The sequence below is a fragment of the Melanotaenia boesemani genome, chromosome 16, assembly GCF_017639745.1.
Source record: "Melanotaenia boesemani isolate fMelBoe1 chromosome 16, fMelBoe1.pri, whole genome shotgun sequence".
NCBI classification, from domain to species: Eukaryota; Metazoa; Chordata; class Actinopteri; order Atheriniformes; family Melanotaeniidae; genus Melanotaenia; species Melanotaenia boesemani.
Window position 1 is genome coordinate 4,075,388 of NC_055697.1, and position 27,984 is coordinate 4,103,371.

Sequence of the window (27,984 nt, forward strand, 5' to 3'; positions counted from 1 at the left end):
AAAAGTAAGGCTGCATGTTGTTCATTTAACTTTGGCTTTATCAGGGGACAGGCCTCAACCAAAACACATTATTTATGGTGAGAATCTCACTTTTGAAAGCCTAAAACCAGCATGGTTTCAGCACAGGGAGCAGGGGTCCATGGCATTTGACTATATGCATGAAAGGGGTCCCCGAGGAAATAAGGTTGGGAATTTAGCAGACGCCTTCCTCCAAAGCAACTTCCATCTGAGAGGAAGAACACCAGCAGAAACCAACCAGGAGGGACGTCATCATTAAGTTGTAGTCAGACTGCTGGGAGTCCAGGTGGACCCAGGTTCTGTCATGTAGTGCTAGAGGCAGGGCCCTTTGTTTAATTACGAGATCATGATTTCATCACACAGCATCATCTTGGGCGTAAGTGCACGCAGCTTATTCAGTACTGAGTTGAACCAAAGAACTGGACAAATCTTTCTAGCTCATTCTGTTGAGTAGAAAAGTTAAGCTAAGTGTGGAAATGCTCCTTAAACAGCTGAGTCTTTAGCTTGCTTTTAAAAGTGGATAAGGACTCTGCGGTCTGGACGGAGTTTGGTAGATCGTTCCACCACTGGGGAACAACAGAGAAGAAGAGTCTAGCTACTGATGTGGCGCCATCTTGTGGTGGGAGCACCAGGCGTCTTTCACTGGCAGAGCGTAACTGTGGAGAAGGAGTGTAGCTCTGGATTAAGGAGTGGAGGCAGTCAGGAGTCGTTTGATGCGTGCTGCAACTAGAAGCCAGTAAAGAGTGATTAGCCGCGGAGTGACATGAGCTCTTTTGGGCTGGTTGAAGACCAGACGTGCTGCTGCTCTCTGGATCATCTGCAGAGGTTTAACTGAGCATGCAGGCAGGCCAGCCAGTAAGGAGTTGCAGTAGTCAATGCATGAAATGACCTGAGCCTGGTCAAAGTAATTAATTTATTAATTTACTTTATTTTTATATGATTATGTTTGAATATCTTTCTGTCATTTTGTTCACATATGCTGTAATTGTGTTGTTTACAATAAACTTAATTTAAAAAAGACCCTGAATTAGGACACACTGGTTCCAATAGCACTGAACGCCAGATGGCAGCAATGAGTCGTAGATGCATCTGTTCCGCAGAAGAAGAAGAAGAAGAAGAAGAAGCAGCAACAGCAGCAGAGAAGAAGACATTCGGTTATCAACGGAAGCTGCTGTGTGGGCACACGAGTTTATTCATGGTCACTTCTTATTGAAATAACATCAGAGAGTAACTCGGGTGGTGGACTAAACAGAGACCCGGACCCATCCTGTGTGGTGGACTAAACAGAGACCCGGACCCATCCTGTGTGGTGGACTAAACAGAGACCCGGACCCATCCTGTGTGGTGGACTAAACAGAGACCCGGACCCATCCTGTGTGGTGGACTAAATGTGCCAGGTAGAAGAGGACTATCGTCGTCAGCTGGAGAGCGCGAACGTTTCCAGGTAAAAGAATTTATATTTCTAATCTGGATCAGCTGGGTTTAATCCGCCATTTTAACTATTTCTACCAGAACATGTCAGAATTTGTTCTGCTGTTTCTTCTTTTAAACATCAATCAATCAATCAATCAACTATGGGTGAGCACAAACCCATAGCCACGCGACCACAAACTAGTCGTCGGTGAAAGCTGACCCTCAATTCGACTAGCGTCAGTGTTAGAGTCAGGCTTAGTTTTTTTCCAGGGATTTTCTTATAAAACGGTCTTCCAGTCACACTGATGGCCTCAGTGTCAGGGCTTTAGACATTGTTTTTCAACCATGTTTCAACAGAATTATTAAAAAAACAAAACAAAACTCATGAAACAGGCCTGGACATAAATGATGGTCCCCCTAGAAAAGACTGAAAATAATGTGACCAAAGGGACGTGTTAATCCAAGGTGTGTCCACTAATTAGCATCACAGGTGTCTACAATCTTGTAACCAGTTAGTGGGTCTATATATAGGCTACAGGTTGTCGCTGTGCTCTTTGGTGACATGGTGTGTACCACACTCAACATGGACCAGAGGAAGCAAAGGAAAGAGTTGTCTCAGGAGATTAGAAAGAAAATTATAGACCAGCATGTTAAAGGTAAAGGCTGTAAGACCATCTCCAAGCAGCTTGGTGTTCCTGTGACTACAGTTGCAGATATTATTCAGAAATGTAAGATCCATGGGACTGTAGCCAACCTCCCTGGACGTGGCCACAGGAGGAAAACTGATGACAAATCAAAGAGACGACTGCTAACAAAAGAGCCCAGAAAAACTTCTAAAGAGATTAAAGGTGAACTTCAAGCTGAAGGAACATCAGTGTCGGATCTCACCATCCACCGTCGTTTGAGCCAAAGTGGACTTAATGGGAGATGAACAAGGAGGAACCATTGTTAAAAACAAACCATAAAAAAGCCAAACTACATGTTGACAAGCCACAAAGCTTCTGGGAGAATGTCCTATGGACAGATGAGACAAAAATGGAAATTTTTACCAAGACACATCGGCTCCATGTTTCCAGCTGGAAAAATGAAGCATATGAAGAAAAGAACACCGTCCCTACTGTGGAACATGGACGAGGCTCTGTTATGTTCTGGGTGTCTTGAATCTGTGCAGGTACAATGAAATCTCAAGACTATCAAGGGATTCTAGAGAGAAATGTGCTGCCAGTGTCAGAAAGCTTGGTCTCAGTCGCAGGTCAGGGGTCTTACAACAAAGACCCAAAACACAGCTAAAATCACCCAAGAATGGCTAAGAACGAAACATTGGACTATTCTAAAGTGGCCTTCTATGAGCCCTGACCTAAATCCTATTGAGCAGGGGTGGCCAACGTCGGTCCTCAAGAGCCACAATCCTGCAGGTTTTCCATGCATCCCTGCACCAACACACCTGACTCACATTAAATGGATCCAAAGGCCTATAAGGATCTGCACAATGACTCATTAGTTTAAGTCAGGTGTGTCCGTGCACGGATGCATGGAAAACCTGCAGGATTGTGGCTCTCGAGGACCGACGTTGGCCACCCCTGCTATTGAGCATCTTTGGAAGGAGCTGAAACATGCCATCTGGAAAAGGCTCCCTTCACACCAGAGACAACTGGAGCAGTTTGCTTATGCGGAGCAGCCAAAATACTTGCTGAGAGGTGCAGAAGCCTCATTGACAGTTACAGGAATCGTTTGATTGCCTCAAAAGGTTGTGTAACAAAATATTAAGTTAGGGGTACCAACATTTTTGTCCAGGCCTGTTTCATGACTTTATTTTTTTTAAATAATTCTGTTGAAACATGTTTGAAAAGCAATGTCTGACTTTCATTGGTTAAATTTCATAGAATTTTTATTTATTAATACTTTTGTCAGATTCAAGTTATTTCTGTGATCATTGTGAGTTTTTCCTTCATTAACCGAAGGGTACCAACAATTTTGTCCACGTCTGTACGTGGGTAGATGGACTCAATGGCCAGATGTTCAGCTTCCTGATCTTACATCCACAAATGCAGATGTGTCAGGTGTTTCAGTGTTTTCTCTTAGTAAAACCTTGTGATGGGATAATCTGCAGCCACATAGATAATCAGTTCCTTAACATTTTGCTTCCCAAACTTGAAGCTTTCTGGAGGAAACGCACTGAAGGAGCTGCTTACCAGAGACACTGAGAACTTTAGAAAACAACACCACCACCCACAGGCATCTGTTATTGCTACCAGCCGTAGTATATAAATACTAGACCACCTCAGATTTGTTGTGAAATCTTTCCCTCAAATCATTGCATGCTAGATTTCTGGTAAAATAAAATTTTGTGTTTTCTACGTTGGCTGTGTTAATAAGAGGACTCATTCATTTCTGATTCCAGATTTAGATCTTATTCTGACATTATTTTGGTGCATATTCATAAGTTAAATGCGTCTTTCAGGCAGTCAAATAAGATCCAAAGATGCTTTGTTTTCAAAACAGAACTTAAAACGTCGGCATACATAAAGCAGCTATGGAAAATAACAGATGTTGACAGTGAGGGAGTGATGGCGCATAGTCTGGGTGAAGCTGATCTTTAACAGGTTGTCCTGGGGAAGAAAACTGTAGTTTATGGCCAAAATACAGAAAATATAAACCTAGCCGAGTCTGGTGAACTGTTTCTGACCGGATCCCAGACTAAACATTGTAATACAACATTTTCCTTTACTAGCATATCAAAGTTTGATATTTTTGGCATCAATACATGAAGAACAAGAAGATGTAAAAAGTAGAATAATAGTAAATCTTTTACTCACCAGTCACAAAATGACCCGAACAAACTGTCAAACTTTTCGAGGGACTCCATGGTGACCCGTCGACATTAGCATGCTCGCTAGCTGCTAAACATTTGTTGCGTCTTTCTGGGCTTTTGTGTGTCTCAGGCAACTGAAAGAGGGATGGCTTCTTCTGCACTGTAACTGTGTTTATGGCAGGCGACCACTACACAACGTTTCAGCATATTGAACAGAATTTGTTTGATAATCACAAACAAATCAATAATGCTCGATCGCACAAATTCAGTGGGTTTGTTCTGTGTGGACTTTCAGTGGTGTTCCACACACAGGTGATGCACTCGCCTACATCTTCTGTCTTCTGGGAATGTTTCAGCACATTTTAGATAAGTAAAAAATTTCCTTTTTGTCCAAGTCGTGGAGAGATTTTATGAACCTAACTGTGTTGGTTGTTCATCAGATGAGTAAATAAAATATCTTGTTAATTTAAATTAAATCGGGTTTTAAATTTTTGAGTCCTCCCAGGGTGCCTTTAAGGCGGGGATGTCAAACATTCGGCCCGGGGGCCAAAAGCGGCCCAGCAAAGGATGAAATGAAATATGACTTGATGAGATTCTGCTGGTTCCAGAACTTTTCTGGAGCTGGGTTTGTAGCCATGACGATGAAACGCTGGTTCATGCTTATTGTTTTTGGTGTAAATGAGACGATGGAGATGACTCAGGCTTTTTCTTCTGCCCTTCATCTGCTGATCAGTGTTTCCAGGAAATGCCTGAAATGCAAAGAAGCGCCAGCGGCTGTGGTCGTCAGAGGTGGAGATGCACACTGCAGGTGAGACCTGAAGCTACTGGTCCTGCTGGCTCAACTTGTTTACACTTCATCCCAGAAATGATGGAAAGTAGATTGTTTTTTTTACTTCTGAAATCTTTTTTTTGTCTTTTAACAAGATGGAAATAAAAAATAATTAACATGTTTAGTTTTTATTACCATGTGAGAGGTCAGAATTATTGTAGTGCAAAAGGTGTCCACCAGGGGGCAGAAGACAAGCATCATGTTGTTTACAACCTTGACTTGGGCCCAATATCCTGCAGGTCTTACGTGTCTCCCTGCTGCAACACACCTGATTCAGATTCATGGCTCATTAGCAGACTGCAGCAGAGCTCGTCAGAGAGCCATGAATCTGAATCAGGTGTTGCAGCAGGGAGACTTCTAAGACCTGCAGGATAGTGGACCTGGACGACCAGGGTAGGGAACCACTGACTAAGAGGATAGTCTTTCTGACCCATTAGACCAGGGGTGCCCAAAGTTGGTCCTCGATGCTGCTGTCCTGCAGATTTTCCAATGTTTCCTGCTTCAACACACCGGACTCAAATGAAAATGATCCAACAGCCTATTAAGTTTTGAACAATGACTCATCAATTTGAGTCAAGTGGTTTTGGAGCAGGGACACATCAAAAACCTGCAGGATTGTGGCCGTTGAGGACCGGAGCTGGCCACCCCTGCATTAGACCTCAAAGGTGTTGCAGACCGCCGTCAAGCAGCGTTAGATCATATCCAGCCTGAAACTAACAGCCAATCACGACGCAGCTGTTCTCCTTTCAACCAGTCTCTCATCAGGTCTGGAAGGAGCAAACACACAGAGATTCCTTTACTACATACACTTTTACCCTTTACTGAAACGACCAAGGATTTGTTTCCAGAAGCAGCGAAACTCTGCAGGATTTAGCCAGAATACTAAAAATGCTCCTCTTTCCAGCAGATTCTCAGATTTCTCTCCAGACTGAATTTCTGTCTTTTTTTCAGGATCTGTTTCAAGGAAAACTTCATCCACAAGTTCCGAGCCATGCTGGGTAAAACCAGAGTCATTTTCCCTGGAGAGAAGGTGAGAAATAAAGACCAGGGGCCTCATGTCTAAACCCGGTGTACGCCAGTTCTAGTCAGCTTCTGGGATTTATAAGAAACGGACTACCTCCAGAGCTACTCTGATCCTGCTGTACGCACAGAATCTGGAGAAACTGCGACGCCATCGGTTCAGAATAAAAACAGATGATGTGAAACGCAAGACATTGTACAGAATCACTTATTACCTTTCACACCACGTTAGATATTATTAGATAAAGAGGCTCGTTTGATAATAATACTCCTGAGAGAGCACGCTCGCAAAGAAAAAACATCAGGATGACCAGAGAAGCAGAGGCATGGTCACATTTGCAGGATCACACTCATCTCTGATCCCTCCTCATTCCTCATCCTCTGCATGCTGACACAGTCGCTGAGGTGTCCAGTGGGTTTATACACTGAGATACTTTGGTTCAGGTGTGTGTGTGTTTCTAGTACTTTGGTTGTTGTTGTGATACATGTGATACATTGTGATCTTGTTCTTCAGTACATGGATCATCCTGAAATATTTCCCTCTTCCTCTCAAACTGGCTCCAGATCTGTCAGATTGAGGACAGATTCTCACTTCAGGTCATCCACAGATCTTCTGTTGGATTTAGGTTCTGGAGGCTGGACCAGGTCCAGAATATAATTTTTCTTCTTTTGTTGATCTGGACGACTGCTTGGGCTCATTGTCATGTTGAAAGGTGAAATTCCTCTTTAGCTTCAGCTTTCAGGAGGTTTCTGGGCCTTCAGAAAGCTGGACTAAAGCTCCAAGTTCCAGCTAAAGAAAAGCAACCACACAGCATGATACTGCCACCGCCATGCGTCACTGGGTACGGTCTTCTGGTGATGGGAAGCGCTCTGAAGAAGACATTGGTTCTTCATTGTAGGCTCACTGATGTGTAAATGTGACTCATGTTTTCCTCTGGTTTCTACGCTCATGACTAGAAGGCTGGAGGAGATGGAGAGGAGCTGACTATGTTCAGACAGACGATGCTTCATGTTTTTACCGGTGTGATGAACTGATTGGTCCTCCTCTGTTTGTAGGTGCTGCTGGCTGTATCTGGAGGTCCTTCTTCCTGCTCAATGCTCCGTCAGGTCCAGGAGGTTTGTCACCTGATTCGTCCTCGTCCTCTCACTTCCTCCCACCAAACACATAATCCTGGTTTATTGTGGACTGACGTGTTCATCCAGTTTCCTTCTTTTCGGCTGAATTTCTGGGGACTGGAGTGATTGTGACTGAAGGCAGCGCTGAGAACCAACGGGACAAGAATGAGATTATCATCTAAATTCTCTAAATCCTGCCTGAAAATATGTTTCCTCTCTATTGTCTGAATCAGTCTAACCTGATCAGCTGTCGGCTTTGATGATGAAATCCATTCAGCTGAGTTGTTTTTCCTCCTTCAGGGTTTAAGCCAAGATGCTCATAAAAAGCTGAGGTTCCTTCCCGGCATCGTCTACATTGATGGTAAACCATGTTCCAATCATTTTCTGGAACAGTCCTGACCCATATCTCAGATAATGTGTGTGTTTTCCAGAGGGTGGTGCTGTAGGTCGGTCTATGGAGACGAGGCAGCGGACGGTGTCCGAGCTGCAGTCCATATTCAGAGCCACCGGTTTCCCCTTCCACATCGTTCCTCTGGAGCAGGTCAGCCTAAACACAGCGATCGTCTGGTAAACTACAACCCTAACGCCAGAAAGGTTGGGACTCTGTTAAGAAAAGAAAAAAATGCAATTATTTCCAGGTCCCTTCAGGTCATATTTTATCCCCAGTAGCAGATAAAAAACACGTCAGATGATGAAACTGAGACATTTCACCATGTGATGAAAATATGAGCTGATAGTGAATCTGATGCAACAACACGTCTGGGAAAAAGTTGGGACAGAAGCAACAAAAAGCTGGAAAAGTACCTGGTACAAACCAGCCTGGATGAGTATTGGACAACTAATCAGGTTACCTGGCAACAGGTCAGTAACATGACTGGGTATAAAAGGAGCATTTCAGAGAGGCAGAGTCTCAGATGGAAAGATGGACAGAGCTTCACCAATCTGAAAAAAACTGGCTCTAAAACTGTGGAACAATTTCAGAAAAATGTTCCTCAAACTAAAGATCCACCATCTACAGTGTAGAATATCATCAGAAGATCCAGAGAATCTGGAGGAATCTCTGTATGCATGCAGTTTCCTCCCAGGTTCCTGAAAAACCAGAAACCAGTGAGTGGGTCCGTCACCGGACTCTGTATCTGGATCCAAAACTTATTCCTCCTGGATTCTAGAGTGGAAAACCAGTACCATAAGTCCACCCACTTGGTTTATTCCCTTTTTTCTGCCAACCTTCGTGATGACGAGAACGATTAACTTTGGATGACTCGTCTGTTTCCGTGTTTTGGTGTCACGCCACGGGTGTGTTGGAAAACCTGAAGTGGAGTTTTAGTTGCTTTTCTTTGGATTAAAAACAGCTGGAACAAAGTAGCCATTAATAAAACGTGGAGCAGATTTATCCTACGAACGGGACTGAACCAAGTTGTACTGGAGGCTTTGTTCTTTTCGTGTATGAGCGATTAGATTATTTGGGGCAGATTTTTGAGTTTAGATTGACGTGAAGGTGTTTTTTGTTTGTTTATGGGTTGTTTTTCAGATATGGATATATTATTTATTTCAGGGTGTTTGAGTCGTCTACTGCTTGCGTCCTCTGTGAGGTACATGGTGTGAAGTAAAGGCTGGCACCCCGAGTCAAAAATAAAGACCTAAAACACCTGAGCTAAACCGTACGTGTTACTTAGTTACAGTCATAGGCTAATAGGTAACCTGTTCGCTGCAGCATCACATGGCAATTTGACATGTGAAAATAATGCATTTTATTTATAAAGAACTTTACATTTTAAATACATCTCACAGTGCTGCACAGGAAAAAATAGCTAAAAGTGCAAAATTAAACCACTGATATAACATTTAACTGCACTAATTTGTATTACTTAGTTTATTTTCATTTATTAATTTTTAACGTTGTGAATTTGTAGCTGCTCTAGAGACAGAGATGCTGCCAAACAGAATTTCTGTGTATTCTTGTACAATGAGAATAACGCTGCTTCTGATAAACGGAACAATAAAGGTTTTAAGACTCCACAGACTGAGGAGCTCCCAGGTATCCGGGTGGAGCGTTCCACAGCCTGAGGAGCTCCCAGGTATCCGGGTGGAGCATTCCACAGCCTGAGGAGCTCCCAGGTATCCGTGTGGAGCGTTCCACAGCCTGAGGAGCTCCCAGGTATCCAGGTAGAGCATTCCACAGCCTGAGGGGCTCCCAGGTATCCGGGTGGAGCGTTCCACAGCCTGAGGGGCTCCCATGTATCCGGGTGGAGCTTTCCACAGCCTGAGGGGCTCCCAGGTATCCGGGTGGAGCGTTCCACAGCCTGAGGGGCTCCCATGTATCCGGGTGGAGCGTTCCACAGCCTGAGGGGCTCCCATGTATCCGGGTGGAGCTTTCCACAGCCTGAGGGGCTCCCAGGTATCCGGGTGGAGCGTTCCACAGCCTGAGGGGCTCCCATGTATCCGGGTGGAGCTTTCCACAGCCTGAGGGGCTCCCAGGTATCCGGGTGCAGCGTTCCACAGCCTGAGGGGCTCCCAGGTATCCGGGTGGAGCTTTCCACAGCCTGAGGGGCTCCCAGGTATCCGGGTGCAGCGTTCCACAGCCTGAGGGGCTCCCAGGTATCCGGGTGGAGTGTTCCACAGCCTGAGGAGCTCTCAGAGAAACTCCCAGAATCACCGTCTGTGAGCAGCGTCAGCATCTGAGATGTCGTCTATCTTCTACTGGGGAATAAAAATGGGTTGATGAGATTTGGAAATCATTGCATTTGGTTTATATGTACATTTACCATAGTCCTGGCTCTTTTGGAAACAGGGTTGCATATTAATGCAGTGGTGCTCAAACTGGGGGTCCTGCACCCTGTGAGGGTCCCAAGATAATTTTAGGGGGTCCCCAGATTATTGTAAAAAAATCTAGCCTACATTTATCAAATACATTTTTAGTTATATCAGTCAGCCAAAGTTAACAGGTTTATGTAAAGATTAATCTGTGAAATTAGGGTTAACTTTAAAGGCATTAAACACGTTATGGCTAGGGGTTTGGGGTTAGCCTTAACGCCTATGTATGCTACCTTTGGGGGTCGTGGCTCAAAACATTTAGAAGTACTGCATTAACCAGGCTAAACATGAGGTTTCCAGGACAGCTGCAGCCACATGCATCATTTTGTAGAAGAAACTGACATTAGTCCTCCACCCTCCTTCAGGTTTTAGACCTTCCCAGTTCCGTTGTGTCAGCAGCTCCATCAGTTTCAGGTCGACCAGCCGGCGCCTACAAAGCAGCAGTAGATCACTTCATTCAGGCTGGCAGCGAGGCATCGCTGGAGGAGGAGCAGGAGGCGTCTCTGCCTGATGTTCAGGAGTCTCAGACTCATTTACTGCAGCAGCTGATGGCTTCTGCTCAGACACTGACGGCCAAAGAAGACCTGCTAAGCAAATTAAGGTGAGACAAAGGAAGCATTCCTGCTCCGTTTGTTAGGATGCTGCCTGGGTGGCTGTTCATGTAGCCAGATCAGAGCTGTTTACAGGAGAAATATCTGTGTTTTCTCCTCACAGACAGCATCTGCTGGTGCACACAGCTCGAACTGAAGGCTACAGTAAAGTGATGCTGGGAGAAAGCTGCACCAGACTGGCTGTCAGACTGCTCAGCGGCATCTCCCTGGGCAGAGGGGCCCAGCTGGCTCAGGACACGGTGTGTTGGTGAGGAAGATGAACCACGAGGCCGATGGCGAATCACATCTAACGGTGTTTGTGTTTACAGGGTTTCTCAGACTCCAGATATGGTGACGTCATATCAGTGCGGCCGATGAGGGAATACTCCGCCAAAGAAATTGCTTTCTATAATCACATGTTCAGCGTGCCGTCTGTGGTCACACCTGGTCTGGACACTCAGGTGAGATGGAGCAGGGGTTCCCAACCTATTTTCCTCAGGGACCCCCTTCACGCAATTACTTAAAGCCATTGACCTCCTGCCCACCCCGGGCTGAAACCATGCCGGTTTCATGTTTTCTGAAGTGAGATTCGTACCATAAATTATGTTTCCTGCCTGAGTCCTGTCCTTCTATACAGCCACAGTTAAATTAACAACATGGAGCCTTACATTTTGTTTTTCTTAAAATAGGGACATGTGTGGGCATTAGCCACAATGTCTCTGAATGTTCAAAGCCTTGGGAACCCCCTGTGCTCTCTGGGGGGACCCTCTTGAGTGTTTTGTTTACTCCTGTTCCTCCTGAAGTCAACAATCCTCTCTTTAGTTTGTGTTCTAGATGAGATGATTGTTTCTGACTGACCAGTTCTCTGGACTCAGCTTCTTGTCCATCACTGATACTCCCTAAAGCTGCAGAGTAATCAGAGTATTTCTGCAGATGACAGGACTCAGAGTTGGATTGGAAGTCTGAGGTGTACAGTGTGAAGAGAAATGGTGAGAGAACAGTGTCTTGTGGTGCTCCAGTGCTGCTGACCAGCATCTCAGACACACAAACTGAGGTCTGGTTGTGCAGAGTAAAGTAGTCCTACGAATGAGTAAAGTAGTCCTACGAATGAGTCCTACGAATGAGTAAAGTAATATCTGATAAGGAACTGTGCTACTGTAGAAGGTAAAAGTGAACCTGAGCAGGTTTCTAGGTGATTAATAGAGGAGTTACGCAGATAAATATCAGGAAGACATCAGCCGATGATGATGATGATGATGATGATGGTGGACAGCTCTATCAATGGTCAGTCAGGAGGATCCAGGGATAGCCCCACATTCACCTTAGAAACACCATGAGGATCCAGAAAGAAGTGAAGCCCAAGCTAGTGTATGGCTGCATTTCCATGACAGTCTTTCGCTAAATAAAAGTAATTTCTTTTATTTCTAACATTTCGACAAAATGCAACTGAGATTTGCAGGTGTTTCCACTGAACAGCGTTTAGCGCATTAGCCGTTATTCTGGTAAAATGTCATCCTGCGAGACTCCACTTAGAGAAGGAAGGCGGTTTATGCTTCTTTGTAAAACTCTGCATTTCACTGTTGTTTGCTGTCAAGGATGGTAGTTATATTTTTATTTAAATATTTGTAAAAAGACTTCCTCCTCCGTCCCTACATACTGCGCCATCTTTATTTCAAATGAACTGGTCACGTGACCCCCTACGTTGCATCCATTTCCGTTTTAAGATATACTTCTTTATCGACACGTCTGGAAAAACCATCTCATGAGAACATAAAACTCTTTAGCCATATTTGAGAGGCTTTCAACATTTAGGTGTTTCCATTACCAGTTTTTTGCGCACTTCTAGGGGGTAATGGAAACGCAGCTTGAGATAAGATTGCATCCTTCACTATAAACCTCCTTCATCTTCATGGAAACCAGCAGGACCTTCATGGTTCATCTAAAACAAAGACAAAGTCATAGGAGAACACATTAGCAGAGTTTTTAGAGCTGGAATCAAACTTTCACCAAAAATAGCAACAGTAAGACATGATTTCTGGTTCTGGCTGCTAGCTCCAGAGTTTCTGTCCCACAGTGATGAGACAGACGTCTCTGGAACCAGCAGAGTCTCTGCTGTCATGTGACTCCTTGTTTGTGTGGAGAAATTAGCAGAAGCTCTAAAGTGGACAGAGCTGTTCTCCTGGTTTTCTACGTTCCCATAGAACTGTTGGGGTCTGAACTGTGTTTGGTTCGGATGCCGATGCTTGGTGGAGTCTTTTAGCTGAGTTTCTGGTGTCATGTTGCTATGCTACATGTTAGCATTGCTGCTTCCTGCTGTCTGCAGACGTCTCCTGTCCTGAAGGGTTAGGGTTTGGCTGTCTTTTGTGTTTAGCAGCTTTTTCAGGACACTGGTAATCCAGGGCTTGTTACTGGGAAAGCCTCTAACAGTTTGTAGGTGGAGGTGGGGAGAAACAGATTAGGGTCTGATCTTACCTAAAATGACAGTGAGAGCAGAGAAAACCGGATATCATGACAGTGTTTTTGGCTCATGAACTTAGAATAACAGCCTCATGTTGAGTCCATGGCTTTGTTTAGTTTCCCTGTTTTGTTCTTTCTGATCTGTCCATCCTTCCCAGTCTGAGGAGTTGAGGCTCAGCTGTTGTACTTGGAGCTGGGAGGAGCTGCTGTTGCTTATCAGAACCAGTAATGTCCTCGTGTTTGTCCCTCAGATCTCGGACAAGGCCAGTATCCAGCGTCTGACAGAGAGCTTTGTTACTAAACTGCAGGCAGACTTTCCTTCTACTGTCAGCACAATCTACAGGTCAGGAAGAGGCCGAACATCATCACATTTGTTGCTTGACACCATGGTGGACGGCTTTGCTGCCAAGCCCATGGATTTATGTTGGTCTGCTGCTGTGTGTGTGATTGTAGGACCAGTGAGAAGCTGCAGACGGCCTGCAGGATCTCCTCCGCTACTGATGATTGTGGCAGATGTTTGCTCTGTATGTGCCTCCTGGATACGTCTGCAGGTGAGTGCAGTTAGCAGCTAAAGGCTAACAGCTGCAGGAATGAACTGGACTTTCATCATGTTTTTCTCTTGTAAAACAAAAAATGAAAAACCACGAACACATAATGAACGCCTCGAATTTACTCATTAGGTGTGTCCCAATTCAGGGTCTGCACTCTTCGAAGTGCGGATTTGTTGGCCACATATGTCATTGCGGTGTGCGAAGTGTCCCAATTCACAGAATTTGCAGGACCCTCCAAATCCACCCTTAAAACCCGCACTTCGTTTGGCCTCAAACGAAGGCTCTGGTGATGCATCCTCCCTGGCCTCTCTTCTCCCAGAATTCGTTGCGCACAAGACGGTGGCGAATCAGCAAAAGAGTACGTTTCAGTTAAAAAAGTGTTTTTTTTTTTTATTCATTTTTTTATTCATAAGTAAATTAAAAGCATGTCTGGGCTGACTTACCCAAACATTCAGGATCTGGATCAGCGGTATGAAGCTGGTTATCAACTCAGTAATTCAGAAAAAAAGGAGAATAATGAAGAGAATTTAAAAGGAAAGTAGAAAAAAGGAGAGGAGACAAAGATCCAGCATATAGAAGCAACGAGCTTCCATCCAACCCAACACCAGACAACCAGCTGCTACACCTGTACAGAAACACAACAATTTCCTATAGCTTTTCCAGGTAAACTAAGCAGACAATCATCAAGAGTTCCTAAAAATAACCAAGACAGCAACAACAACATGTATCTGACCCGGGCCATCAGATGCAGGTTACACTGCTTCCCAACACCCTACATGTGTGTGAGAGAGCAGGGAAGGAGAGGAGGGGGAGGAAGATCCACTCTTTAAAGCTGAGCATCTCGGGTTCTTACCAGTCGCTGTGGTCAGTCTCTTTCTCATCCTAGGGTTAACCCTAACCCTTCTTGCTAGAACTCTGGGTTTCCCTTGGCGAGTTTTAATCAGACTAAAAAGTTCTTTTTCAAACCTTCTTCAGACTCATTCCACATTGTAAACACAGAATTTCTTTTCTTAGGTCCACATCAAATATTTCACATCATATGTGTGAACATACAGTCCCGCTGTCTTCATGACCGTCGAACAAAAGCATCGGATTTACTGACAGCGCTGAAACCAAGTCCACTAAGTTCCGATAATCCATGCTAGTCCAAGTTCAACCCAAGGTCCACTGGAATATTCCAGTACGTGGAACAGAATGAGCTTCTGATGGAAACGTGGATAGAGGGGTGTTTGGCTCAGTATGCAGCGGGTGGAAAGCTGCTGGTGTCTGATCTTTCTGTTTTAATCCAGTTATGTTTCAGGAACCAGTGGTGTTATTACATCCCTATTTAAAGTACATGTACAGTCCATGAATATTTCCTCCATCTTTGAACTGTTCACCTCCTGAATCAACTTTTCCAGAACTAGAAGGATTCAGGTCAAAGTTGCAGGATGGAAGTGGGTTTTAGAAACCTTCCTGGGCTCTGATAAGTCAGGTTATTTCTTATCCCTTTATGAAGCAGACTGCAGCACACATGGCTTCACATAGAGATCTGCATCACTGTAGAAATAAACCTGGGCCTTCTCCTCCAGACTGCTGTCTGTAAGCTGCAGTTTACTCTTCTTCTCTGCTTCCTGTTTCCATTCAGAGATGGCTTCAGCCCTCCAGGCCACGCTGATCTCAGATCAGCTCTCTCACAGTAAATCTCCAGCTTCTGCAGTCCCAGGACAAGACCAAGGTAATCCAGCTCATGTTTTTGTTTTTTTTTCTTTTGTTTTTTTTTTTTGGTGGGTGGGGGCCTTTTTTGTTTTGTATTTTTCCTTTTTACAAATGCAAAAGCCTTTTATATGCACAAATAAATAAAAGAAGAAAAAAAAAAGAAAAAAGGCAGAAACCCAGAAACACAGTGCCAACATGAGGAGTATGCCTTCCTGTAGTATTTTATTTCTTCCCAGCCAGTCAGCTGTCCTTCCTGTGCTCTCTGCTGCTGTTCTGCTTTGATTTTCCAGTTGAGCATCCTGCAGTTGTAATTTGCGCATCAGCTTTTCCATCACGTAGATTCCTTCTGTAATCTGCAACACTGAGGAGGAGAATGCCGTTTCCCCCAGTTTTCGGATATAAATATTTTACCAGCTGTTAATGATACTTTGACCAAGTATCTGTCTTTTGATTGTACACTGGTCAGAAAACTAAATGGAAGACATCATCATTAGCTAGTAAGTAACAGTCTGTCCTACTTATGGGACATGAATGTGTCCAGTTACATGACTTTTTTTTTTATTAACATTTTTCTCAGTCTAACATGTCCGAAGGAAAAGTAATAATGCAATCTTCTACGCAGCTAAGAGAAGTCATTATCTTCTGTTCACAAGACTAGTGGATCATGGACATGTAAGGCCACCCCAAGTTACAGCTGCTCAATCTGATTTAGATAAATCAATCTTAAGAGTTGTGAATCTTGTGATTATACTGCTCCTGGATGGTGACATTGAAATAAATCCTGGGCCTCAAGTTTTAAATACATTTTATGTGGACTGGCTGAAAATGTTAATACCGTGGCTACAGCTACAACCAACCAGGCCTGTCTCAGTAAACAGGGTCACCATCTGAGTTAATGTGGCTACAGCCACAATGTACTGATCACAGTCTCAGTTAACTAGAACGTTACACTCATCATGGCTAATGCCACAGCTAACTGGATTACAACGTCAGCACAACGGGCCGTGGACCGGGCCACCATCTCAGCTGACAGGGACGCCATCTCAGCTGAACAAGTCACCTCAGCAGAACGAGTCACCTTCTCAGCAGAACAAGTCACCTTCTCAGCAAAACGAGTCACCTTCTCAGCAGAACGAGTCACCTTCTCAGCAAAACGAGTCACCTTCTCAGCAGAAAGAGTCACCTTCTCAGCAAAACGAGTCACCTTCTCAGCAGAAAGAGTCACCTTCTCAGCTCAGCGGGTCGCCATCTCAGCTGACCGGGACACCATCTCAACTGTCTCAACTACTGCTTCAGCTGCCATTTGATAAGTTGATGCCAGTTAGTCCTCAAATAATCCATAAAATGAGTGACAAACAACAAAATTGTAATAGAAATAAAGTTTTTATTTTTAAATTCAGATTTTTAAAGTTATTTTAAACATTAAATCAAGCTAAGAGAATATGGGATCCTCGTTATAGTAAAGGATTATTAGGAGGTCATCTAAATGTATGGAGTCTGGCCTCCAAAAGGGAACAAACTGAGCACTTTTTAATTCATTCTAATATTGATTTTATGGGGTTATCCAGAACATGACTGTCACCCTCATCTCCCGAAGATATTATTAATATGCCTGGTTACAATGTCTTTAGAAAAGATAGACTAACAAGAAAAGGTGGAGGCATTCTGTTATGTTAGAATCATCTAAAATGTCATTCTTTGAATAATAGGTCAAAAAACAATAATATTCCAAAAAGTGGCATTTAATGAACGTGATTGGAGAAACATTTTTCTCCAGATTTAAATTTTGTATGCAATTTCTCAACAAAAGTGATGGCTGTAATGCAACATCTTCCAGAAGGGGGAGACAAAGAAAAGACAAAAATAATCTCCCATGGCTGACTCCAGAGTGCAATCAGCTGATGGAAAACAGAGGCCGTCCACTTAAAGTCGCACTAAAATCAGGTAGACAAACAGAGTTACATCTGTTAGGAATAAAATCACCCAGACAATACGCAGGGCCAAGGCAAATTTTTTATAAACATTATTGAGAATGCAAAAGGGAATAGTAAAAAAAATTGGAACAGTATTAACAAACTTACTGGCAAACAAAACAAAAAAGAAAATAGAGAAAAATAAATATCAGTGGAGAACTGGTTAAAGATCCAAATGTAATTACTACAGAGTAACAACTTTTTTATAAGACTGGTCCAGGAAATATCTGAGTTGCTCCATCCTTCCCAGTATGAATCAGTTCCTGTCGATGAGACACAACCCATCTTTACAATTGATGAGACATCTGAAATAGAAGTTGCCAACATTATTCATTAAGCAGCTCCAAAGCTAAGGGTGATGTGGTTTGGATGGTAGTTTATTGAAAGAGCACATATGGTGAATTTGTCAATTAAATACTGGGTGGTCCCAGCCACATGGAAAAGGGGTGTGGTTCGTCCAGTCTTCAAATCCAGGAATAAACAGATAAGCACAACTACAGACCTGTAACATCTTACCGGTAGTTTATAAAATAATAGAGAAATGGGGTGTGGAATTATTAACCAAACATCTTAATAGAAGAAGAGTATAATTCTTTACATAGGATGCTGTTTGGATTCCACCCATTATCAGTGTGCTTTGAGAAAAAACTAAAGCTTTCCTGGACAGGAGTGGTTGTGTTGGGGCAGTATTTCTGGACCTAAAGATGGTCTTTTTTTTCTTTTTTTTTAAAACCTTTATTTAACCAGATAAAAAAATGTTTGAGAACCAGTTCTCATTTGCAAACATGACCTGGCCTGGATGGTCTTTCACACTGTTGACCACAAAATTCTTTTATCTAAATCAAGTCATTTTAATTTTTCAGAAAAGCATTAAAGTGGATGACATATCTTACAAACAATGCAGTGTGTTTTGGTCAGCTGTGTCAAATCGGAAGAATACTCTGGGAGTCCCGCAGGGTTCCATACTAGGACCGGTTCTTTTTTCTCTCTACATAAATGATCTTCCAGAAGTATGCAAAAACACCCACTAACTCTCCCAGTGGTAGAGCTACTAGGCCCATGGGTGGAGGAGTTTGTGAGCAGACGTAATGCTTTTGGGCAGTCGGTTCTCTCAGTCAGGGGCTGTAAAATCTGGAACATTGCCATGAGAGAACGCCCCACATATAACACTTTCAAGACTCAACTAAAAATCAAAATGCAAAAAGATAACTAAATCAGTTGGAATTTTAAGCATAATAAGACATTATGTTCATACTTCATGTCTTGTAACATTATACTATAGTTTAATTTATCCCTATCTTACTTATTGTAATATTGTTTGGGGAGCAACATTTACAACTCACTTAAACAGAATATTTTTCTTACAGAAAAAGTTTTTACGGATAGCTACTTTTTCCAAATCTGATACACCAAGTGCACCTTTGTTCAATAAATTACGAATCTTGAATATTTTTGATATAAACACACTTCTTACTTGTACATTTGTGTTCAGAACTCAATATGATTCCAATTGGCCTTCTTATATTAAAAGTTATTTTCAAAGCAACACTCAAATTCATAATTATCCTACTAGACAAGCTACAAATTTACACCTTCCTTTATATAAAACCTTGCGTGATCAATTCTCAATTAGATTCCATGGTGCTAAACTTTGGAATATTAATATTGATCTTGTGGAACCCTTTGTATCACTGACTATGTATAAAAGCAGACTAAAAAATAAGCTGATGGCGAGATATTAATGTTTTAAAATGTGAACTGTGAAGATTATTATGTTCTACATTGATGCTGTTTTATATTTATACACATGATTGTACTAATAATATGAATTGACTGGGCGTGGTTTTTTTTATAAGCCCATTTGGGCTTCCACCACTTCCATGCACATGAATTTGTACGTTTGACTTGTATTTTTGTATTCTTTTATTATACAGTCTTTTATTATGTGCTAAATAAATAAATAAAATAAAAATAAAATAAAAAAAATAAATCAACATTGTATTCATTAGAATTTCTGCAGGCTTCCTGGTACATGATGTATGTTTATAACCATATGCCAGGATCATCCACTGGCTGCTCTTCATTAACAAGAGGTGCTTTTATTATGTATATAATTGCTTTATCTTTATAGTAATTCTTTTTTCTTCCTCTTTTTTGTGTTGCATAACTACCTGCCTATGCACTAATGTTGTTTTTCCTTGTAAATATTGTATTGTGTGAAATACGGTTGTGTATATGTAGTTTTATTCCTTAATACTTTTTTTAAACTTTTGGATTTTATTAATGTTGACATTTTACACCTTGTCCAGGGACAACAGTTAAAAATTAACTTTACAGCTAACACTGACATATTTACAGAAATGTTTATTAATGTGTACTGTCCCTGATAAACCAATAAATAAGTTAGGAAGTAAAACTGATTTGTGGATCAGTTTCAGCTCCTGATGTACAAATAGAACAGACAACAGGTGGAAATGAGGCAATTATCAAGACAACCCCTATAAAGGAATGAGGTCCTGCAGGGGGAGGCAACAGACCATTTCCCTGTCTTCATCCTTTCTGGCTGGGTTTTGCTCATGTCTGCATGCAGCCACTGTCACCTCTGCAGGTAACATGAGGAGCATCAGCAACCCACAGAAGCTGCTCAGGTAGTCCAGCTCATCCAAGATGGAACATCAATGCTGCTGGGAAGAAGGTTTGCTGAGTCTCCAAGCACAGTGTGGAGAGCATGGAGGAGATACCAGGAGACAGCCAGTTCATCAGGAGACAGGCCAGGGAGACAGATGAGTGTACCAGGAGACGGGGCAGGAAGACAGACCAATACACTGGGAGACGGGCCAGTGCACCAGGAGATGAGTCAGACTCAGAAACAGACTCCATGAGGTGGTACGAGGACCCACGTCCACTAGTGGAGCCTGTGACAGACGAGTGTACCAGGAGATGGGGCAGGGAGACAGGCCAGTATATCAGGAGATGGGCCAGGGAGACAGACCAGTACACTGGGAGACGGGCCACGGAGACAGACCAGTACACCTGGAGATGGGCCAGTGTACCAGGAGATGGGGCAGGGAGACAGATCAGTATACCAGGAGATGGTCCACAGGCCAGGGAGACAGGCCAGTACACTGGGAGATGGGCCAGACTCTGAAACAGACTCCATGAGGTGGTACGAGGATCCACGTCCACTAGTTGAGCCTGTGCTCACAGCCCAACAGGAGCAGCCTGATTGGCCTTTACCAGAGAACACCAGGATTAGGTGATTGGCTCCCTGTGGTGTTTGTAGATGAACTAAGTTCACATGTAGACCATGTAACAGACGTGAGAGTCTGGAGATGCCGTAGAGACCGTTGTGCTGCCTGTAGCATCCTCTGGTATGACCAGTTAGGCAGAATCGACTGGTTACTGCCACGTCGGAGATGTTTACGTGTTAATGACATTAATGTGACGCCGAGTGTCCTTGGGCAAGAAACTGAACCCCATGTTGCCACCTGATGTTTCTGTTGGGGTATGAGTGTGTGTAAGTGGTTGAATGTGACATGTAGTGTAAAGGGCTTTGAGTGGTCAACATGACTGGAAATGGGCTGTTTATGTATACTCTATTTACCATTTAACCTTGTTTCTGTTAAAGGTCCAGCAAAACTAGAAGCAGCTGATCCAGCAGGACGGTGCTGCTCTTCAGGCGGAGGAAATCGGGGGGGAACCGGAGGTGGAGCAGGTTGCTGCTCTTCAGCTCAGTAAGTCGGATGTGTTCCTCTGTTTCTACATCAGCAGGGAGGTCTCTGGTTCTCTTCCAGCCAGCGATGGGGTGGCCAGACGGGGCCAGTGAAAACTTTAGGGTGGCACACCAGCCTGGTCCTCCTCACGGTAGAGTCCAGCCTGTGGCTGCACTTCATGCCCCTTCACTCTTTTTCACTAAAGAGACTACATCCAACAAATTTACTTCAAATTTGAGAAACAAGTTTTTGAAAAAAGGCATTTCAAGCCGTTATTTCAGTTATTTAAATATTTATTGTTTCAGCATTTTAAAACAGTTTAACTGGCCTGTTCCAGGGGCCTCATTTATCAAGCTTGCGTATGTACAAAAACCGGCGTATGCCAAATATAGTCAACTTTTTGTATTTATGAAAACCAAACATGACGGGAAAATGTCCCTACCTCCATGCAACTCTGACCCAGGCGTACGCACAAAATCTAGAGAAACGGCAACACCAACGGTCCAGAATAAAATCAAAGAAATGATGTGAAGGTGAGACATTTGTGCACAATCCACTATTACCTTTCACACCACATGTTAGATATTAAAGCTGTTTGCAGAAATGAATAAAGACGCACATTTGATATAGATACTCCTAGGAGTACATGCACAAAAACCAAAAAGCCACAGAATCAGGGTTTACAACAGAAACAGATGTATGAGAAACATATCTACGACTAGATTGTTATACCATTGTGAAACAAAACTTACATGTAATTATGAACTCCATTCACGCTGCTAAATAATAAGGTGGACATCCTGCTGCTGAAATGTACTGTACCATTTAAGCCCTAACTCAGTAATGGCAATTACAATCACACGGCAGTGGGGCAATAATGCTTATCAGTTAGGCTACAATCGGGGTATTTCCCCACCTGTAGCTGTTCAGGTAAATAACTGATAGCTTGATATAAAAGGGACGCACCTAAATGTGTGAAGATGCACAATGGCTTATGTGGCACTGCTGGAGTATGTCGCGCATGAAAGCGTGAGCAACATTTCAGAGACCAGCAAGACTTACTGGCACACGATGACAAATGGCTAATGAGCCGGTTCAGACTTCCCCATGTTGTTGCTGTTGGAGCTCTGTGACGCTTTGGGCCCTGCATTGCAGAGACGTACCAGGAGGACCTACGCTATGCCAGTCCCTCTGCAAGCATCAACATGGGTTTCTTGCAACTGGCACCTTCCAGAGGGAACTGGCTGGCAGGTCTGGGATGTCACCGCCAACCTTCAGATGTGTTATGCCAGACGTGTTAGACCGCATCATTGGTTTGTTACAACAGCATATACGATTTCCTTACACAGTGGGTAGTATCCACAGTATCCACAGAAAGTCCAGAATCTCAGCTAAGAGCTCAGCAAAACCATTTCTATGACCACCAAACACAGTTAATATAACAAACAGTTCAAAGACCAGGTACACAAAGTCCGAAAAATATGTAAACACAGGTGATGTCTCCTCGTGAACACGGACAAACGACTCCTCGATTTATGCTTTACGTTTGTAAAAGTCAGAAAGCATGTCTTACCTTTGCTGTCTTGCCTAAATTAAAACCGCATTTATTTAAAAAATAATAATAAACAAAAAGTTTCTTGTCTTTTGGGAGCAGTTTCCCGTCCAAAAATCACAATGTTCTGCCATCTACATGGGTTTTGACAAAGAGAAATGTCGATTCTTCTTCTTTCTTTCAAACGTATGGTTTGTATGAACTGAAGATAAAATGGAACTTTATTGTCATTGCAACAAAAAGTGCAACGAAACTGCAAAAAAGATGTTTTATTAAAGAGGGAGGAGGTCTTCTCTGGGTGGCCACTGGGGTGGCCCCAACCCCTTCTCCCAGCAGGAATAAACTGGATGGATCTACAGCTCCTGGCTGAATTCCTGTGGAAGCAGAAAGGATGGACTCAGTTTTATGTGTTTGCTTTTGCTTTCCAGGAACTTTGAGACGACCGACCTGAAGAACCTGCTGTGTTACAGCTGTCAGCTGACCATCAGAGACATGGTGAGGAAAAACTGCTGCAGCTGGATTTTAGTCCGATTGCTGTGAAGGTCTGAGGACCATAGAAATCTGTGGGAGCATTACAACCATATTTATCCAGGGAGGATCTCACTCCTCATCCTCCCCGGTAATTCCTCAGCACCCCGAAATCCAAGACCATAGTCTTCATCCGGAAAAAGAAAAGGCCAGAGTGTTCTCTCTGGGTCAAGAATGAGATCCTGCCCAAAGTGGAGGAGTTCTAGTATCTCGGGGTCTTTTTCATGACAATCTGAAAACTTTATAAATCCCTGGAGGAAAACTGAATTGTTGCAGCAGCATTTAAGGTGCTACCCCACATATAAGATAAGATAATCTTTATTAATCCCACATGGGGAAGGTTCACTGTTAGAGCAGCTCAAAAAGAGATAAAACAAGTTAAATAAAATACAATTAAATGAAAAAAACATGATATACACAATACAATAAAAGTGCATAATTAGTTGTCGGTCAGACTGTCATGTGAGTGTGGGTTCCAGTGATGCAGTAGATTGTAATGCAGCATTATACAGTCTGATTGCTGTGGGAATGAAGGACCTGCAGAAGCGTTCCCTTTTACACTTTGGGTGTAGGAGTCTTTTACTGATGGAGCTGCTTAAGGCCCCCACAGTCTGATGCAGGGGGTGAGAGGTGTTGTCCATGATGGCGGACAGTTTTGCCAGAACTCTCCTCAAGCATCAAACAAGCATCATTATTATTTATACAGGAAGAGCTAAAAGCAGCAGAGATAAAGACTGGTGATCAAAGTATGTACTGCAGATACATACTTACATGCATACAGAGCTATACATAGTGAGCCAGTGGTTCATTTAATGGTCAGCTAAGTTCAGTCTGTCTAGGGTGTTTGAAGTGTTGTAGAGCCTGACAGCAGCAGGAGGGACCTCCTGGGTCCTCCCTTCAGGCGGAGATGACAGAGGGACTTCCTGGGTCCTCCCTTCAGGAAAGCGGAGACGGAAATGGAGAAGAACAAAACTAACATTCCATCATGAAATTTTGCATGAACTCAAAATCTATAATAATACACTGAAACAGGCCAGAATGCTCCACTTCTCAAACCTCATCACAGATAACAAAAACCACCCCAAATTGCCTATTCTAAAGCCATTGATCTGTTAATAAACGTTGACTGTAACAAGTCCTCCATGCCTGCATCAGATGCTGCATGTGAGGACTTTGCAGACCACTTTAGAACTATGGTCAATGCTGTTAGATCCAGTCTTTTCTCTAAATGAAATGTTGATTTTTATATCAAAGCTCTGCTTTTACCTGAGGAAACACTGGAGAGTTTGTCTTGGTTGATGCAAAGATGCTTGGTTGAGTTTTCGCCCAACTAAACCCAACAATCTGCCTTTAGACCCCATTTCCACATCACTTTTAAAAACATTTTATGGTTTCTATGAACTTTTAAATATTGTGAATTACTCTCTTCAGACAGGCGTCTTCCCATCTGTCTGCAGTGGTGAGGCCCCTTCCGAAGAGGAGGAATTTAGATCCCACTGTTTTAATAATTACCAACCTGTATCCAACCTACCATTTTTTTGTGAAATCATAGAAAAAGTTGTTTTTATTCAGTTAAATGACTTTCTGGATATAAACAGTTTCTTGGGAAAAGGCTTACAGAAACCTCCAGTCCTGGTTCTAATGGATCTAAGCGCTGCCTTTTGATACAGTAGATCACCAGATTTTATTAAACAGACTTAGAAGTCTGGTGGGCCTCTCAGGTACTGTTCTTAATTGGTTTTCTCTCTCAGATTAACAGTTTTATGTAAGTATGGATACCTGCTCCTCAGGAATCCATGAAATAAAATGTGGGGTTCCCCAAGTATTGATTCTGTTTCCTCCGGGGGATCCTTCACACCTATTGCTCTACCTGCTCTGTCTGCAGGGTTTTGCCATGGTGACTGCCCTCTTCTGGGTGACCTGGGTGGTTCCTGTGGTGGCGTCCTCTGTGGTCATGGGTGGGCTGGCTTTTGGTGTGAATGGATCCCCAAGATATCGTTTCCTCACAGGAGCGTCAGCCAGATGTTTTCATTCTACTGATGTTTTATACTTCATTCAGTTCAGAGACAGTAGCCAGGGATGGAGTTCATGTTGGTACAGAATGGGGTCTGGGCATGTGGAGGAAGGGTACATGCACATTGTTTGTTGGTGTGTATGTGTGTGAGAGTGTGCGTGAAAGAGACTACTATGGCGTGTGTTTTAATTCCCTGTTATATACTCCGGTGTGTGAAGGCTTTTACATTTAGTTTCTAATATGCAGAATTAGTTTTTAGGAGCCAGATAAGGAGGCTCTGGTTAGGATGCTTCCTGGATGCCTCCATGAGAATGTTTTCTGGGAACTTCCTACCAGAGACCTTGGGGGAGATCCAAGATATGCTGGAGGGACACAGCTAGCCTGGGAATGCCCTAAGGATCCCCCGGATGAGCTGGAAGGAGTGGTCAGGGAGAGGGAAGTCTGGGTTTTCCTGTGATCTGGCCTCAGATAAGAGATGGATGGATCCATCTTCTTTTTCCTCATCAATCTGAATGCTGACAAAAACATTTATTTTCTGTGTTGATTCATCATCTCTGAACATTTCAGGACTGAACAAGGTTTTCTGTCCCCTCTGTCTTCCAGACATCAGTGGACCACCTCCCTCAGTACATCCTATCAGCAGCTCAGCGGAGGCAGAGGAGGTGAGGAAACCAAAGATGATCACCATCTTCTCCTTCCAGAACCACGACTGTGTTGGGTTTACACCTGTATATGGTGGAAATACGCAGGTTATCATGAGCCATTTTCCATAAAACAATGTTGGTGAGCTGGAGGATTGTTTACACAGTCTTGGATTCACTAAAATATTAACTTTGATCCATTTTTAGAAAAATGTCAAATTTTCTAGTCTCCCATGTCATTAATGGAATTTGTGGAAGTGGACATTTTTGCCCTTCTTGAGTTATGGAGGTGGTAGAAGCCAATCTTTGACAGGTTCATAAAACCTGGTGGAGACAACGACCCGGTACTAGAAGGTGGTCCCAGTGAAGAGGATGACCCGGTACTAGAATGCGGTCCCAGTGAAGAGGACGACCCGGTACTAGAAGGTGGTCCCAGTGAAGAGGACGACCCGGTACTAGAAGGTGGTCCCAGTGAAGAGGACGACCCGGTACTAAAAAGCGGCCCCAGTAAAGAGGACGACTCGGTACTAGAAAGCGGTCCCAGTGAAGAGGACGACTTGGTGCTAGAAGGCGGTCCTAGTGAAGAGGACGACTCAGTGCTAGAAGGCGGTCCCAGTGAAGAGGACAACTCGGTGCTAGAAGGTGGTCCCAGTGAAAAGGATGACCCGGTGCTAGAAGGCAAACCTGATGAAGAGGAGGGTATTTACATCGATAACAAAACCAAACAAGAAAATTAACAAAATTCTAAAACATTTAAATAACTAAATTGTGCTGAGTCATACATTGAGTGAATCTTTTCATGACTCAGCAGCTGTTTCATGCGTTTCTTTGTAAATTTGTATAAATATATATATATATACATACATATATATATATGGATATATGTATGTGCGTGCATGCGTATGTACGTGGCTGGAGGGGCCTGGGCATGTTTATTTCTCTAAAGGGTGGCACGGTAGAAAACGTTTTAGAACCACTGCCATAATAACAATTAACATCTCACCTGTACTGCAGGCTCCGCCCACTCTGCCCTTCCTGTTGTCTGCAGCGTCCAGACAGAAACCTGAGCTGGATGTCAGTAACTTCTCTGTCCTGTGTAGGTCTCTGATGAGGGAGGAGATCAGCCCCTTCCTGCTGGTGGATGCTAACAGTGAGGGGGAAGAAGAGTGAGGAGTCCTGTCGGATGGTAGAGGCAGAAACGGCTTCCCGCCATTCTGGCAGACCTCGGATACTTGGATATCTTCCTGATGGAGATGGATCGGTTCTTGCTGGGAGAACTCTGGTGCAGAGACAATTTTATCATGTGATTATGTAATGAATCAGTCTTTCCCCCTCATTTAAAACCACTTCACCAGTTTCTGATCATTTCACTTAATAAAAGTATTAAAGATGTGAGAACCAGTGTATCATGTTCCCTCTTTCCTCTTTCTGGTCTCTGAGGACCCGAGCAGTAGCACCTGGATCAGTTGCAGGTGTCTGAGTAAGAGAAACCTGTAGAAACTCCTTCCAGTCATCTAGACTTTTTTATGTCATACAGCTATTAATCAGCTCACAGGAAACTGTCCCACATCATTCTGTCAACGATGAAGACCAGTGATGAAGAGCCGGTGTGTTGAACGGGTTGGTAAAACTTTTAGGCAAAACTTTTTCTGGAATATGACCCGAAATATAACGTTAATCCAGATGTTTCCTCTGAAGCGGGAGGTTTATGAGTCATTCTATGGAAATGGCACATTTTAAGTCCTTCTCACTTCTTAAGGTGAATGTCCTATGTGGGGTTACCATATTTTATATTTAAACAGCTTTACATTTACATTGAAATGCACTCTCAAATACAGTGTAAAAAGAACTTGACTAAATTGTTTTATTTATTAGAAATAATCCAGTTTTTTATGTGACACTACCCATTTTGTCATGTCCCTCATGGCCTTGATTACAGTTTACTTTGAAAATACCAAATATAACTATTTAAAAACTCAAGAAATTTTTTCATGAACATAAAAACCTATTTGTGCTCTTTTGTTGGTAATGTGTTTTTCAAAAAAAATAAATTGCTAATTATCAAATAAAATTACATTTATTTCTGTCCCTGAGTTACACTCAACCCCGTTACAATTATCATCAACCCCCCATAAATACAATGGTATGATCCATAATTGCATATATACATCAGGAAGTGACAACACTGAAGTCTTTTGGACAACAGGACCTCAGAGTGAGGCAAGTTGCTCCTTTCTTCTCCTTC

General features: G+C 43.1%; 1 protein-coding gene across 1 annotated transcript; it reads left to right on the forward strand.

Annotated features, from left to right (window-relative positions):
* The first annotated feature begins 1,132 nt into the window (after nucleotides 1–1,132).
* Nucleotides 1,133–27,132, forward strand: ctu2 (cytosolic thiouridylase subunit 2 homolog (S. pombe)). Its single transcript, XM_042010847.1, has 16 exons — nucleotides 1,133–1,462; nucleotides 4,977–5,051; nucleotides 6,024–6,102; nucleotides 7,149–7,208; nucleotides 7,509–7,569; nucleotides 7,640–7,749; nucleotides 10,388–10,623; nucleotides 10,737–10,872; nucleotides 10,942–11,073; nucleotides 13,321–13,412; nucleotides 13,523–13,620; nucleotides 15,248–15,337; nucleotides 20,920–21,025; nucleotides 22,985–23,051; nucleotides 25,702–25,760; nucleotides 26,840–27,132. The coding sequence occupies exons 1-16, from the start codon at nucleotides 1,407–1,409 to the stop codon at nucleotides 26,907–26,909; spliced, it is 1,527 nt and encodes a 508-aa protein (XP_041866781.1). The 5' UTR covers nucleotides 1,133–1,406; the 3' UTR covers nucleotides 26,910–27,132.
* Nucleotides 27,133–27,984: the final 852 nt, after the last annotated feature.